This window comes from Lagopus leucura, unplaced genomic scaffold, assembly GCF_019238085.1.
Source record: "Lagopus leucura isolate 7727_CA_CO unplaced genomic scaffold, USGS_WTPT01 Super-Scaffold_100009, whole genome shotgun sequence".
Taxonomy (NCBI): Eukaryota; Metazoa; Chordata; class Aves; order Galliformes; family Phasianidae; genus Lagopus; species Lagopus leucura.
The window spans coordinates 11,307,882-11,324,631 of NW_024962266.1; the positions used below are offsets into that span (position 1 = coordinate 11,307,882).

Consider the following 16,750-nt stretch of genomic DNA (forward strand, 5'->3'; position numbering starts at 1 on the left):
AAGCACCTATACTGATGTAGATCGTATCCATGAGAGTGCTGAGGAACTGAGGGCTGCAGCCAGTTGATGCTGCTAACCAGAACAGAAAATAGCCGTACGCTGAAGGCAGCCTTAGCTAACAAATAGAAACGCTCCAGGCTTTTCTCAGACCTACTGAATAACAAACATGCTGTATGACTTTAAGGTTGCAAATGACATGAACTATTATTTAAAAATTCATTAAAATATTCAGCTTTATTAACAGTATATTTACATATTTTTTCCTGCTCTTGGTCAACCATGGTGAATGTTCAAAGGTAAAAAAGCATTAAGCGATAACCACAAGATGAAAATGTTTTAAACCTATACAATACTTTATACACAAATTTATACAAAGGAACACTTAAATAATACAACTGGACACAAAAATATACACTTTTAGAGAAATTCACATCTGTCATTGTATAAAGCTTTCTTCTGTACTAAGGGGTCCTGAAAATTTAGGACTAAAACATTAGCTCTGTAATGTAAAAGGGTTACTGTGACAGTCCTCAAAGGCCACTATGTAGAGCACACTGACGTATCCAAGGCTATCAGCTTATAGTTCAGTCTGTATTCAAGTTTTGAGGTCCTTGTATGATTACACAAACATCAGAAATATAGTGGTATAATAAACGGTATTTATGAAAGCAGAGTTTTAGAGCCCATATTAAAATCTGCAGGCTCAAAACACCCACCTAATATTTAAACAAAAGTTTGATACTACCATTTGTTCAAAAATAGAGTAAATGCACTTACATAAAAATAACTTTCACTGTTCAGCAAGCGTGCTTGTAGTTTTTATATTAGTACAAACTTTAAACAAAAAAACAACCAACAAATCCACCATATGACTTCTTCAAAATAAATGATACCAGTTCACCTTTTCCCTACTTGAGTACATTTACATTAAGGCTTTGAATCATCTGACCCAAGATTTTACAACATTAAAATGAATGGGTCCACACGGATGCTCGTCTGTCTCACTGAGACTTAGCATGAGTGGAATTAAAGCTCACCACCTTAAGGAAACAGAAGGACACATGCTCAAACCTTGACTATATTCTTTTGTCTCCAAACTAGAATGTAAAGTTTAACAGTAACAGTATTTCATGGCAAGAGATAAGTACTTAACTTTTAAGAAAGAAAAAGCATATTATTAATGTAATGGCAACATCTTTGGAAGTTTTTTTTTTAATTTCTATAAATTTCATGCAGAAAGATAATTCTGAGGATTACCTTAAGAAACTCTTTTTGATGGAAGTGGAATGTGTATCCCAAACCGCTGATGGAAAATGTCTAAAAAGTCTTCTAGATTTTTTTTTGTCATACATTTGTGTCTTGTAGTAATGGTTCTTTAGCTTCACCAGGAGCTTGTGGACTGTGGGGATGGCCATGACTGCCACAGTGTTTCTTCCAGTTGCTGGATCGTACAGTGAGGTTGGTGTGTTCAGGAATGAACAAGGCAACAAGCAGTGCCAGCAGCACAGAGCATGCCCCAAATAAGAATGGGGGTCCAGGAATTATAGAATTCTGGAAAAAAGCAAACAGCATCAACACCAGCTATTAAGCCTTTAGATGTGTTAATGTACTAAGATGGCTAAACTATGCATTTTGTAAGTGAAAGCAGCTTTTTTTTCTTGCCACGTGTGGCAAAATGACACTTTGCCTCCATGGGGAATCTTTTAGAAGAAAGCTGGACAGATTACATCTTAGATTTAAGAGAGGGAACATGTGCCATCTACTGCTGCTGATAACTTCCTGTCCTAGGGCACGTTCTGTGAAAGAAAATAACAGCTGAGCAGTAGGAGATTTTCTGTGCTTTTGGGCATTTGCAGCTGGACATCAGCTTGTAGAGCATGCTCCTTGGGAGGCAGCAGGACAAGATTCAAGTCTAGCATCTTCTCCCTGCTGACCTGAACCCTTGCCTCTCCTCTCAAAGTGCCATTTGCCATCTAGAACTAAAACAGGTGGGAGTGCACACAATGCAACTGTATGAAAGTAGTGCAGAACAAGTTCTGTGGCCTGAACAATGAGCATTTCCAGTCACTGGCTTTCACTGCCATCGAAAAACAGTCTTAAGAAACCACCATTAACAAAAAAGTACCAAAGAAAAAGGAAATGAGGCAGAGATTCTGCTCTAAAATTAACCAGTGAAACAGAGCTAGACAGCACTGAGTGTAACAGCTGGAAATTAGCATTGCCTTATCCTGCTGCAGCCAGTACAGACAGCTGCTCTTTTTTCTTATTATCAGTTAGGAAGTAAAAAACAGAGGGCTTGGCTAAAAGACTAAGGAACACAACTACAATGCACAACATGTGAAAAGTAAATACAGTGCTAGGGAACTGCACAGGAGACAAGAAAGCTGCTACTAATCAGTCTATTTTTTCCTTTTCTTTATAAGGTCTGTTGCCTATTGGGTCTCTTTCAAAGAGAAATTAACCACGGTACCTATTTAAAAAAAAAAACTCTGTGAGAGTGATTTTAGAAGCTGTTTTTACATGCTTCATTTCCATTCAGCGTGATGAAACGTAGCACAGCATCATACTCAAGAACTAATTCTGGTTTAGGAATCAGTAAGTAAAGGAATACCTGTTGTAAGTGGTATTGTGTGACGACAGTACCTCCTGATGGCGATTCAGGCATAGGGAGTTCATTCAGTTCAACATGAAATATGTAGAATATGAAGCCATAAAGCGCAGGTCCCAAACCATTACATAAGCCTCTAATTCCCGTTATCATCCCTTGAACAACACCTGAGAACGACAACGTATGCCGTCAGCTATTAATATTCATACGTACATACACAGTGATTTTAATTAAGCCTTTTAAGCCAATGCAAGTAGGAAAAGTGTCACTGGTGCTGTACCATGGGTAGCATTAACAAGGGTACAGACAAATGGTCCTATGGTATATTCAAGGCTCTTTTTCCATGTCCCTGCAGGCCTAGAACAGTATTTCCTATGCCATGCCTATTCTGAGACCTTGTTATCAGACTCATAGCAAAGGAAGCACTGGACAACAAAGCTAACTTGCATCAAAGTAATGGAAATAAAGAGTGCAGTAGTGTCACTAAATATTTTTCTGCTGTTGAGAGTTCCTGAATGTTCTGCCTCTGGGACAGAAGGACTTAAAATGCACACACAGCTTTAACACAGCTTGTATTTTTACAGTTTCTGAGCTAGGCTCAAGCGCATGGGCTACCATGGTAATGGGTGAGTCGCTAGATACATTCGGCTTCATGGATTTCTTTGACTGGAATTCAGAGGGTTAAGGAACACCTACCTTGTTGGTCAGCATCAGCAGTTCGTGACACCAGTGCACTTACAGCTGGGAAAGTAATACTGGACATGGCTGCAACAGCTCCTGCTGCCCACATCATCCTGCAGAAAATAGACTGAGGTAACTACTCCACAGGGACAGAGTCCTGCAGACAGAACATGTACCTATGTATTCGTGTATTCGTGCGTACACAGACAAAAGTGTCTCTCTTGGATAAAGGATAAAATGCAGAACAACGTTAATTCAGATGTAAAAATGAAATGTACATACCAAGGTTCGGACCCAAAGCCGTACCACGCAAGCTGTAGTATTTGAAATCCTAGACCCAGTAGGATGGTGTTTTTATTTCCAATGGACCGCATGAGCAAACTCAAAACTATTGTCTAACAGAGCAGGGAGAAACGTACAAGAAAACAAAAATAACATTTTATTCTAAATGTTAAATACATGCAAATAAGTTAATGAATTAAAAAAGCAAAGTTCAAAAGCAGTATTTGCCAAGTAGGAGCCTTGTCTGTACCAAAAAAATCATCAATTGGATGATTAGCAAGTAACATAAGCTCTCTCTTTTTCTAAACAAAAGGATTTTGTTATCCCAACACAAAGCACCTTGCGTATTAATGAACTACACTCTTATCTAGCAAGCTGTTCATCTAAGTAAGTTAGTTAAAGTAGGAGTGTTATCAACTGTTAGAAGCTTAGAAGAACAGCTACAGAAAAGGCGAGTGAGATTTCTGGATCCAGAACATGGAAGCTCTCCATAGTACTCAGCTCCTCCCAAGTTGCTCAGTGAAATACTCAGCAGTGACTCACCTGTGCAATAATGGAAAGAATTCCAAGGACTGCTATAAATGCTGCAACACTTTCAGATGAAAATCCCATTATCTAGACACATAAATAACAAACAATTTGACAATTGAAAGTTAAGTGCACATCATGTCATCACACACATCAGTCTAAGAACAGTCAGTGCAGAAGTTACTCACCTCCAGGCTAACTTAATTTTGTTTTTTCCACCAAGTAAAATATAAAAAACTAGAGAGGCACAAACAGAGAACCAGTGAGTGGTTCTGTCATCAATTAACAAAGCAGTCTGACAGAGTGAACTTCATAATCCAAGAATAACATAGTAACAAAATATGAGAAACTGAATGCATTTATTCCTCTGTATCTAAAAACAAAAGAAATCCTATCTGCAGGAGTACTTAACTGCTGCAAACTTTTAAATTATATTTGATACCTATGCTTTTTGTGTTGATTCAGCAGCACTGTAACCTGCTGGTAAATTTACTGCCATTCAAATCCGTATCAAAATGTTCGTTTACCTGTCTGAGGTACAGGAAGAAGCTGGAATATTGACCTGCCTCCGGGAGGTAGGAAAGAAAGACTGTGATGCAGATTAGCAGCACTATTGAGTCCTGGCCAACCTTCTTCAAGGACTGCAGCAGGAAAAAATGTGTTGGAAAATATTCAGTTGTCATATTCAGAAAAAGTACACCTGATAAAAGGTACTGAAAAACATGTCAGCTAAGACACCTAAACATTTAGCAAGATCGCTGGCAAAAGCGTCAGCAAAAGTGCAAGATTAAAGCATAAGCTTTGCTGGTTTTTTTTTTAAGCTTGAAACATAATAAATTCAATCACAGTATTTTCTTAAAAGCTCAGCATTTTCAAATATGACACACTCCATTATTTCACAAACTTACTGCAAAAGGGTCAGCCTGTTCCCAGGAAATGGGCGCTCCCCAGGACGCCGGCCTCATCTTCTCCGGCAGCGACTCTGGTACAGCAACAAGAATAAAACAAATGTCTAACAAGGCTATTGCCGTGGCCAGGACCACAACCAAGCTGTCTCCATAGACCCGACCAAGGTAGGCACCGATGGCAGGGCTGGTAACTAAGCTTGCTGCAAAGGTTGCTGAAACCTGAAACAAAGAACAGTTGGTAAGGGTTTCAGTGATAACATTCAGAAGTGTTATTACTTACTTTCCCTGGCTTTCAGAAGCCTTCCCGTTTTTATCAGGTAGAGATTAAAGATAACTTTTTCCCTGGGTCTGTGCAGTGTGTATTTCTGACAAAATTTTTGAAGAAAAAGATTTTTTGGCTAACTGGACAGCAGTGTGAAGCTCATGGCACTCTTAAATGTTTCGACATGAAGAGGTTTAATTAATTATGTAGCTGCCTGCTGGTGTCTTTGGGAAGTTGTACTTCATATTGGTGAAATAATATTTCAATTAAAAAAAAAAAAAACAAAAAACCACTAGTAAAAAATACTCACGTTCAAGGCATGTTAAATTTAATATGCTGCTTAACCCAACGCATTATAATGGAACTCCACAGAGCAGTTTTCAGTTACCTGTCTTTGTGGAAAACGTTACACTGTAAACCTCTGAAGGACCTCCATCAGAATCCCTCAACTCCTGACGCATACATACAAGAAGAAGCAATTTAGTTCCTTATCCCTCGCTTTCAGCTATCCCTGCTGAGTATCATCAGAAATGATTCTGCTAATCCATAATATATAAGCCCATGAAGGCTCCCGAGATTTGCAGGTTACTGGGAGAAATGGAGGCGAGTCAAGAAGAACTTAAGACAGATGAGTTATCATAGAATCATAGAATCACCAAGGTTGGAAAAGACCTTCAAGATCATCCAGTCCAACCGTTCACCTATTCCCAGTAGCTCCCACTAAAAGTTACCCGGCTGCATTTTTTTGAATGGAAATATGAATGGAGACAGCAGCAGCAGCAGTCCCAATACTGCAGTGCCAGTTCCAAAATGATCCAAGAAAGATACATTTTTTAAAAATGACAAGTTAGTTAACACTAATGTGAGCTCCCAAATTACACTGTTAGCACTGATGAGAACTGTAAGAAAGAGAGGCTTTAACACAGTCATATTATGTTTAAGGTAGAGTGGAATATTCAAAAGGAGCCACAGAACTGGGTGACTATAATTGAACCCTACTTCAGGCTGAAACTGACTTGCCAAAAAGAATTGGAAATATCAGTTTTTAAAAGCTTCACTGACTGAAGTGTTAGTACTGAATAAAATACAAACAGAGCAAAAACCCAACCAAACAAAATAGCAACCATACCAAACCATAGGCCATGCTTCTTTCATGTTCTTGGGTTATGTCTGCTACATACGCAAAAACCACAGAAAACGTCACAGCAAAAACTCCAGAGACAGATATAACAGCGAAGTACCACCTGAAAACATCATAAAAACATAAGTAAATAATCAGAACAGCTAGCTAGGAGCAAAAAGTCTCAAAATCCAAGTACAGCTCAACAGTAACTGTCTTGTCCATCTTTTCCTGACAAATACTACAATGGACTTACAGCAGTTGTACAATTTATACAGTTGGGCAATTTCTTTGTGCACTGACCATAGACAGCATAATTTTGTAACATGTACAAGAAGCTGCTGTGATTAAGTTCTTATAGGAAATGAAATGTTGATGCCAATAGCCAAAAGCAAGTCAAGAACTCGAGTATCTTGAGAACTTGGGCAGTAGGAGATCTCAAAAACTAGCCCTATCTTTATGCTAGACGCTATAGACACTAGTAGGATGTCATTAGAAACATTAAGCTACACTTTGAAACAAGCTGCCCCACATAAGGGATGAAGTAGCCACAAAGAACACGTGTGACCAGAGAGTAAAACTGAAAAGGGGATGGAGCTACCTGAATAGTTGCCTCTGCCCTGGGTCAGTGCAGTCTGTTATTGCAGCTACACCCTGAGGTACGGCACACGGGTAGTCTCCAACACTGAGAATTCTGACTCATGCACTACCTGCAGAATGTATGTGCCAGTTAAGAGCTTACTAAATTTGCAGATGGTGTGAAAGCTGATGGATTTTAAAACTAGAGAAGCAAAACTATAAAACTGCAGTAACAGTTTACAAATGGTTACTTCACGCCTAAGTTTTTCTTTCTTGTAGTTGGTTAATTTCAAGATTAAGTGGCCACAGTAATGACCCATAGTAAGTAGTGGCTAAGCAGGGCAGCAGCTCACACAGGCTACTTCAGTTTGCAAAGTTGGGGGAACTGAGTCAGTCTCCTTCTGCAACCGGGTGACCCACCTGGCGATGAGGGCAGGGCTGTTCATGTAGTCTGCCCAGGCTGCACAAAGCCTTTGACACTGTCTGCCACAGTGCTCTCCTGGGGAAGCTTGCAGCTCATGACCTGGACAGATACATTCTGCTGTGTGAAGAACCAGCTGCAGGGCTGGGCCGAAAGTGTGGTGATAAAAGGAGTTAAATCCAGCTGGTGCCTGGTCACAAGTGGTGGTGGTCCCCAGGGGAACATACGCGGGCCCATCCTGTTTCTTATCTTTACTGATCATCTGGACGAGGGGATTGAGTGCACCCTCAGTAGAAGTTTGCAGATGGCCAAGACAACCAAGTTAAGAGGAAGTGTTGATGTGCCTGGGGGGGAGGAAGGCCCTACAGAGGGATCTGGACAGCGTGGATCACTGGGCTGAGGTCACAGCACTACAGGCTTGAGGCACAGTGACGGGAGGACTACAGAGAAAAAGGACCTGGGCATGTTGGTTAATGCTCAGCTGAATGTGAGTCAGCAGTGTGCCCAGGTGTAGTCAGCAGGAGCAGGGAGGTGATCATCCCACTGTACTCAGCTCTGGTGAGGCTGCACCTCGAATACTGTGATCAGTTTTGGGCACCTCACTACAAAAAAGACACTGAGGATCTGGAGTGTGTTCAGAGAAGAGCAACAAAGCTTATGAGGGGTCTGGATCATAAATCTTATGGGCAATAGCTGAGGAAATTGGGATTGTTTAGCCTGGAGGAGGTTCAGGGGAGACTTTATTGCTCTCTACAACTACCTGCAAGGAGGTTGTGACAAGGTGGGGGTCGGCCTCTTCTCCCAGGTTACTAGGTGATAGGATGAGAAGGAAAGGCCTCAAGTTGCACCAGGGGAGCTTCAGGTTGGGCATTACAAAAACTTTATTCTCCAAAAGAGTGGAGTGAACTGGAATGAGCTGCCCAGGGAGGTGGCTGAGTCACTGCTCTGGAGGTGTTCAAGAAATATGTAGATATGGTACTAAGGGCAACGTCAGTAGTAGGTGGACAATTCTATGATTTTATAATACAAAAGCCTTAATGTTACATGGAGCCCAAACACTATTTTAATCAACAATACTAGAAACAAGCGTTAGATAAGAACCTACACAAGGAACAAATAAAGTGTGAGAGAATTCACTAACCATGGGCTGATCTTCATTAGTGGTATTGGTGCACAGGTGAAAAACACTGTTAGCAGCAGGAAGGACTTTCGTCCCCACACGTCAGACAGGGCACCTATGAGTGGGGCACTGAGGAATGATAATAAGCCCTAAGTGAAACAAAACATTTCAGTTAGAACTGAGCGCTCAGAATCGCGACAACCATCCATACCACAAACTGATGGCGGAGTAGGCTCTCTTTCTACTACAGTTAACGACTACAATGCAGCAGAAAGGTGGTATGGTCAAGCATTCCTAATCTGTTCCATGTTTGCTAACACCTAAGATAACTTTTAATATCTCAGAGCTACACAAAACTCAAGACAGATGATCCATCAATACAAGCAGTTTCAGGAACTGTGCTTTGTTTTATTATATTTGGAACTCACATGAGAGTAACTGAAAATACCCTAGTGGAGCACCAAGTTTTAACACCATGCGTGTCACTTGGGATTAGTCAACAACACACACACCAACACACAAAGCAGTACCGTGAGTAAAATGATACACATTAGCTTTGTTGGCAAGACTTTATTTTCACATTCAGTTTATACTACTAAAGCTATACTGAAAAATCTCTGAAATGTTTTTCTCATTGGGTGCAGTCATTTCTAAATCCCACCCATCATTCACCTGCAGTTGTGATTACTTTTGTCAGCTTACCTTTACTCCTTGAATTAGACCATTCATTAGAAATGTGTGTTTTGGGAAGGTTTCGTGCAAAACCTGAAGAAGAAATTTGAACACTGTTGTTCACACAATATTACCAATAAATATTGCTCATCATGCACCCACTTTCTACAGCGTGGCACACCCACAGCATTTTCTGTTTTCATGGATTATAGAGAGAGATTTTAAACTGTAAGGCAGCCAAAATTATGCAAAATTAATCCACACTACGGAAAATCAACTCAGTAACCATTATTATCAGGTTCACTATCCAACATCTTAGTTACGAGATATTATTGAAATTATACAGAAAGAATACTCCAAATACATTACACCAGTCACCTCAGATAAGCACAATTTATTGAAGGGGGGAAATAGGTAAATAGCCTCCATTATTGCTTTGCAAGGAACAGCAGGGTAAACACAACGACAAAAGTGGCCTTTGGGATACTCTGCGGATATTCTCTGTGCATTACTGAGAAGTGTTAGATACAGTGGGGCCTCCCCCTCAGCAACAGGCACGGTCTGTCTGCATTCTTTTAGTTGTAAAACCAAAGTGTGCATTTTTTTCCTGTACTCTGACTTTTGAGGTTTTAGCTTTACTTGAGGGAAGCTTCAGTTCTTTCACACTTTGGGAAGCACTCATTTCAGCCAAGCTCAATATCTGAAAACTAAACAGAGTACTGCACAGAAAACCTGGAAACTTATTTCAACTGGAATTCTCTCACACTACTGCTGACTGTGGGTGGATGCACAGGCAGAGGACACCATTCTAAAGTGTCTCTCCCAGGTCAGAGACTACAGCTGAGGCAGGCTGGTTAAACAGGCACTGATCTCCAGTCTACTTGTGTTACCCAAGGTGGTTTCCATTCAGTGGTTGACACAAAGTTTGTATCCAACAGACTAGTCATGGTTACCAACAGCTCACAGAACTGCACCAAGATTGCACTTTAAGAGGGGTTTGCTTGGAGATCTGTAATCTTTGTTCCATCTAATTAGTAAATATGTGTCACCTAACAGACCAAATCTGAACAGAGCAACCAACTACACTAGAAAAGAATTTGATACAAACATGCTGCTGTGAATGTTTTCACTAGTCACAGGGAGGCTCCAAAGCTCGTTTAAAGCACAGCTATGTCAGCCAAGAGCTCCCTATACACACACACACACCTGCAGAATTTTACCAAATTTCAAGTTGTTTTGTCCTTTAGCTTCTAGCGTGCCCATGTCTTGTAGCCCCTTTCACTGCTGTCCTTCATGTTTTGAGTCAGAAAACATTTACAAGTGTTATCAGAGTTCCACATAAACATCTGTCACAGTGTTATATTGCTTTAATTAAATAATTTTGGATTTCTGACTCTATATAGAAATCAAAGAACTCTTTTCATATGCATAACAGAGCAGCTCGATGATGCACAATTTTCATTTAATTCAGGTATTTGAAGCCTTTGCAGTAATATCCAGTTCCCAAACAGCAAGAAGGAACTTAAGCACATCACTTACCACCAGAGTGGGCGCTGTCAGGAGTCCCCAAGCAAAAAACTCCAAAAATATCACTATCACAGCGTGGTAGACACTGGGTGAGCCTATTCCTTGAGGCTAAAACAAGAGGAAAAGCAGGACATTAAGGCACCTGAGTAACTGTCATAGTTACAAGAAATGCATCTGAGCACTGTAAACAGAAGGGTTAAGAAATGAAACGGAACTCAAAACATCTCAGAGGAGCTGCTCGACCTAATGTGCTGAAGTGCCTGAATGCTTTGTGGAGTACAAAGTGCACTCTCGTCTCAAAGAGAAAAATGAAGCACTTACACTGTCAGTCTGGAAAACAAGGCTGCTACTGAAAGCAGAAACACTCTTTGAAGGACTGCATTTTTTTCTTCCTTGAGAAAAACATTTGAGCCCACGCAACGCTGCACGGAAATGAAATTTTCGTAACTTCAGAACACGGCAGAATCCACATTCAGCTACACCTACATGTAATCACCTACTGTGCCAACCAGCATGGGGCATTTCTGCTAATAAAACACACCACGGCCAAGTGCTAAACCTTGATAACTTTGAATCAAGAAAGAAACTGACACAGTGGCTGCCAGAAGCAAATCTCAGGAACAGAACTGATAGTTTTCCAAATACTGCAAGTAATGGGCTTCAAATGTAGGAAGAGGTCTGAAAAACAGGTTTAAAATAAGAAACTTCAAATTCCTTGGTGATTTGATATAATTAGAAGCAGCTCTGGACAAGAAAAAGAAGAGTGTGGGAGGGAAAACCTGCTCATCTCATATATTCTAAAATACTAACTTGTCAAACAAAATTCTGCATTTGCAAATTGAGAAAACAGTGCACTACATATTTTTATAAGAACTTAGTATAAATAACTCATCAGAAATGTTGAATGTGCTGTATAACCTTAAAACGCAGCCTCAGCATCCACTGTCCCAGCTTCACGTAAAGATGTGTTGCCAGCAGTGGCACTGACTTGATGAGACCCAGCACTGCTACAGAGCAAACAGCCCAAAGTCCTTGGCTCCTTTCTCTAGGAGGCTGAGGGGGACCTCAGCAAGGCGTATGGATGTCCGACGGGAGGAAGGAAAGATGACACACCCTGGTGTTGTCATATATGCTCAGTGACAAGACTAGAGGCACAAACTAAAATACAGGCAATTGGACTTAAACTTGACACCAAGTGGAAGCAGGTCACCTAGAGAGGTTGTGGAATCCCTGTCCCCACAGCACAGGTGGACACAGCCCAGCACACACTGCTCCAGTGACCCTGGCTGCAGGAAGTGGGGTGCAGGTGGATTAGAAATCATCGGAGGTGCCTTCCAACCTCAGGTGCTGTACAATTTGAAGGTCCAGCTAGGTAACATTAGAGTCTTTAATTACGAAATGTACGTAAGTTGTATCCAGCTTTTCTATCTGGATTCCGATTTATCTCAACAGAAAAAATATAAACCTTCTAAACAACTGCAAGAAATAAATACAGAAAACCACCGTTCAGCCCTACAGCTAAATCACAGTTTTTTTAAAAGTAACTGTATCAGTACTCTAAAGGTAAGCTGGAAAAGGCCCTTCATATTGTGCCATTTTTCTTTCCCAAACCCTGTTCAGTAAGTGCTCACCCAGATCTCTGCTATTTTTTCAGTCTTATTCTCTTACTGCAGTAAATCAAGTCTTCATAGGTACAGAAAGTGGCTATAATTACCTTGACTTCCCACCGTTCCTTGCCCTTTCCACCCACAATCCTTATTTTAGTTTTGGATTAAAATTTTATGTGGCTCTGCAGAAACCATAAGAAACAATCTCAGCTGGGTGCGTCAGCCTGCTACAAGAAATCAGGTTCACTCTCGTCTTCCCTAGACTGCTTTCAAATTGCCACACCACCACACCAGCTACCATGCTGGGGTGGCAGCAGTGCTGTAACAAACCACCACCTGACCTTCCAAGTACCACAGGTCAGACCTATTCCCATTCTGTCAAAGCAGTGCCCATCACACGTTGCCATTACGGTGGCAGAAGCAAAAATCCAGTGGCATCAAGATCACTAAGTTAAACTGCCTTTCTTTTCTATTGCCAGTGCCCACTTCTCACAGGTACTGCTAGTAGTTCTTATCTACAACACCAGATGCAATCTAATCACACCTAACTGAGGTGTAACTCTTAATTCATCTAATGAGTAGTTAAAAAATACATAATCTTATCCTAGGTGAATTCCAGTAGGTTGTAAAGAAAGGCAAAATTATGAATAGCAAGGAACCCACACAACTGATGTTACCACCTCTCCTTTTGGTCAGCCTGACCACAAACACCACTGCACACTGCCTTCTGTGATACAGCTACTAAACTGCAAAGAGTAATACAAAAATACCAGTTTTAAAATAGCAGTTCTATGGGATACTGCTGGCACAGTCATCCTTGTCAAATTCTAACAGCGAGATTCTGAAACTATTTACTTATAACAGTGGTCAGCCACAGTGTGCTTCCTCCACGAACTTTTATATAATTCATGATGAAGGGAAACAAATCTAATTACCATCACCACAAGCTTAATACTTCAGGAAGAACCATCCTATGCCAAGTACCAAGATGCTGAACGTGCTACTAGCTCCAGCCAGGGCTCAGGACAGAAGCACAAGGCCCAGGGCCGCCTCCATGCCAGGTGCAGGCATCCAACCGGGCTGGCAGGGTTGCTGGCAGCAGGCTGAGCTCTGTGTGAGTGGGCAGGAGACACGCTGTGTGCCAGGAGCACATCACCCAGAGCCCGTGGTGCCTGAACCAGCTGAGTTTACAAAGTCTCTGTATAAGCAATAAGGTGGTGAACACCACAACACAGGAATAATCAAACATACACTCAAACCTGCCCATGCCAGGAGAGACAAAAGGGGCAGAATCAGCAGGAGGGAGAGGCTGGGGGCTCTGGTCTGCACAGAGGCCAGAGCACAACCAATGAGACCACGAGCAGCACCACAAGCTGCCCCAGCCTGCAGTGCTCAGCACTTCGCTGCATGATCCTGAACAACTGTAGAGCTGGGAGAGGTTCCACAGGGCACTAAGTGGATTCTTCTTCCCCTTTTGCTTTTTTTTTTTTTTTTTAAATCTCTCTCTTTGAACATCAAGATCAGTAAACAGAAGTTACAATAAATTAAGTTCCTCATCAATAAACTATTTACCCTATGACAGTGCTTTATTAGGCAGCTGCATCCCCTTGCAGGCAAAAGTCACTGAGTTTTCTTTGATGTGAAACGGCTTGAAAATAAACCAGTGAGGCTGGAAACTGTTCACTCAGATGCTAGATTAATGACTGGTTTGCTAACCGCACACGTTCAAGACACAAGCCCTTTTCATTTACCTGTTTCCCATCGTGTCCCATAGCACGTTGGGCAGACAAAGAAACCAGGAAGCCTGGGCACGGAGGACCTGACAGGATGTTCCAGCACTGAGCAACAGTGGCAATCCAGGCATATTAAGTTCGTGCTGGCATTATAAGGATGTTATACCAGGTAGCTTGAAAGTTTTAAAAACATACAACCCTTTCTGTCTCTTGGCAAATATCAGCTGAACGATGAAGGGCGCTTCAAAACACACTGTATTTTCATCAGCAATTGATGGTTCCAGAGAGAATTCACTCCGAAGCGCACTGTTACGTAACAACCAGCCCCCTGCTCGTTCCAAAAGGCCATCCACTAGCACACGTGCCACGCCAGCACCAGCCCTCACTCCATCACTTCACGCAGAGTTCGAGGAGGCCCCCGGAGGCCGACACGTCCCCGCATTAAAGGGTCTCTTGAAATAAAAACACTGCGTTAGAAGGGTACGCATCCAATCTACAGTACTGCACGGCAGAAAAAAAGACCCACAGGCGACGTGTCGTCAGCAACCACTGACAGATCAAATCAAAGATCGGGCTCCAGCTGCCAAAACGGATGACAGGCCCCTAGAGCCGAGCGCCCGAATAAAGACCGGCACACGGGAGGAGGGCGGGCCGTCGGAGGAGCGGCGGCGCAGCCCGGCACCCACTGCTCCGGAGCTCCGGCCGCTCCCTCACAGTACGGAGCATGCCGCCCAGGCCCCACTCGGCTTCCGCGCGCTCAGCCGCGCGGCGCGACAGCCGCAGGTGTCACGTTTGCTCCCAGCTCCCGATACGCCGTGCTCAGCGCGCCTGTCGCGACTCCGCGCCACGACTCGCGGCCGTTCCTCGCGCCGAGCCCGCACTGCGAGAAGCGTGGCGCGAACCGAGAGCGGAGCCGGGCGCCGTCCCGCCGCACGGCGGCTCCGGCCCAGGCTCGAAGCCCGCAGGCCGCCCCGCGCCGCCACCTCCCGTCAGCCTGCCTGCCTCCCCCCCCCCCGCCCTCCGGCCCCGCCCGGCCTCACCGTCCCTCCGTCCTTAATGATGATCTTTTTGGCCAGCATGATGCTGCGGTTCACGGCGCGTTTCTTCTTCTTCCCCCCCTGGGTCATTTTACCATCCTCCCCGGGAGGGAGCGGGGGCAGCGCGGACCCTCCCCACAGCCGGGCCTGCCCGTCCCTCCCGCGCGGCCGCCGCCACCCTTCAGGCACGTTCCGCCATCTTGGCCCGCCGCCCCGACGCAGCCGCCGGCCGCCGCGCATCACGCGATCGCCCCATTGGTCGGCACCGATCACGTGAGCGGGGCACGCCGTCTCGGCTGAGGCGCTCGGAGCCGCACGCAAGCGCCGCGTCCCAGCCCTCGCCGCCCCGCCGCTGCGGCCTTCCGCGCCTGCCGGCGGCGCCGACGCTCGCACGCAGCGCCTCGGCGTCGCCTCCCTCTCCCAGCCCCGGCTGCCTCTGCCTCTAGGAGGCCCCGGGGCCCAGCTCCGGGAGCCCGAGGAAAAGGAGCCACCGAAGGTGGTTCTCAGATATGCCCGTCAGGTGTGCGAGGACGCTTCGAGGGCCACAGGATGGAACCAGAGATAACCCGTTTTACAAATCCGACTGCAGGCATTCTGCATTCTCACTGTCAAGTCCTTAACTCTGCTTACGAATGATTTAATAACTGTAAATCAGCAGGCTATCTCGGGCTCCAGCTCAGCACGCTGCCAGCACGGAGTGGGCAGGGCTTGGCCTCCACAGGGCGATACGGTCGCTGCTGGAGAACATCGTTGAGAAACACCTACTGCTATTCTTTACAGCATTTACTGGTCCACAGCTCATCTACCTGCTTGTGTCCGACAGCACAAACACAGCACTGCCTACACCGACTCTGCTACAGGCACACACCCAGGTGCAGCTCTCTGCGGCGCCTCTGTCCCCATACCAGTGTTTCTCCGTGTTCTTCCACGGAGCGCTTTCTCCACTCATTCCTCCATCTTCCATCCCTATTTCCACATATTGCTGTATCCCCAGCTCCTACAACAGCCTGGTTCCTCTCACAACCATGTTCTTACACTCCCCATCCCCATCACAGCGGCTGCGATGCTGACTGCCACTCAGCACAGCCCCTCACTCTCCCTCAGGTACAGCATGGCAGTGTTAGCAAAGGGCTGCAAATCACCTGCCACCTAAGTTCATCTGGGCTTAAGACAAACCATTAGCCTTAAGATAAAGCATCATGCAGCTTTTATCTTGGTATGCCATGAGGCAAAGCCCTCCTCAGAACCACGGATTTATTCTGGTCTCACACGGAGACACAGGCAAGCAGCAATTCAGATCAAGATACACAGAGAAGACTTACTGGTCCACCACGGAGAGACTGCTATTATCAGACATTTGTTACACGTCTTAATTAAATTATGTTAAGTATGCGACCATTCTGTAGAAAAATCCCATGCTCCATGGTTCACTCCATAGGGACCTAAGATTTTGGCATGGTTTCAAGGCGGCTCCTCGAAAAGAGTGCTGCCACATTTTGGTGGGCAAGTCACATGCAAACACATCATATGGAGGAAATTAAAGGTTAAAAAGGTTACCACAACTAGATGGCAGCATAGACATTTTGTGACTACACTGATTAAGCAGCTGTTTTTTCGTTCATACATGTCATTAGACCATCCTCTGTTATCCATATCATTACCCAA

General features: G+C 44.0%; 1 protein-coding gene across 2 annotated transcripts; it reads right to left on the reverse strand.

Annotated features, from left to right (window-relative positions):
• Window positions 1–215: 215 nt before the first annotated feature.
• MFSD14A (major facilitator superfamily domain containing 14A) lies at window positions 216–15,259 on the reverse strand. Of its 2 annotated transcripts, none has more exons than XM_042873099.1 (12): window positions 15,089–15,259; window positions 10,721–10,816; window positions 9,212–9,274; window positions 8,531–8,658; window positions 6,399–6,513; window positions 5,008–5,226; window positions 4,627–4,740; window positions 4,115–4,186; window positions 3,572–3,684; window positions 3,305–3,402; window positions 2,612–2,775; window positions 216–1,551 (listed from the first exon to the last, which is right to left on the reverse strand). In XM_042873099.1, exons 1-12 carry the CDS (start codon window positions 15,173–15,175, stop codon window positions 1,345–1,347), a joined length of 1,476 nt encoding a protein of 491 aa, XP_042729033.1. In that variant the 5' UTR covers window positions 15,176–15,259; the 3' UTR covers window positions 216–1,344. The 2 variants fall into 2 exon arrangements, with proteins under 2 accessions (XP_042729033.1, XP_042729034.1); XM_042873100.1 differs by lacking the exon at window positions 15,089–15,259 and adding an exon at window positions 14,067–14,565.
• Window positions 15,260–16,750: the final 1,491 nt, after the last annotated feature.

Bases quoted from the DNA above. Each gene is read 5' to 3' on its own strand.
- MFSD14A (XM_042873099.1), bottom strand. From the start codon at position 15,175: ATGACCCAGGGGGGGAAGAAGAAGAAACGCGCCGTGAACCGCAGCATC. The intron at 3,685-4,114 runs GTGAGTCACTGC...CTGCTCTGTTAG, and splicing joins TTCTTTCCATTATTGCACAG to ACAATAGTTTTGAGTTTGCT. The intron at 2,776-3,304 runs GTAGGTGTTCCT...TGTCGTTCTCAG, and splicing joins TGCTGATGCTGACCAACAAG to GTGTTGTTCAAGGGATGATA.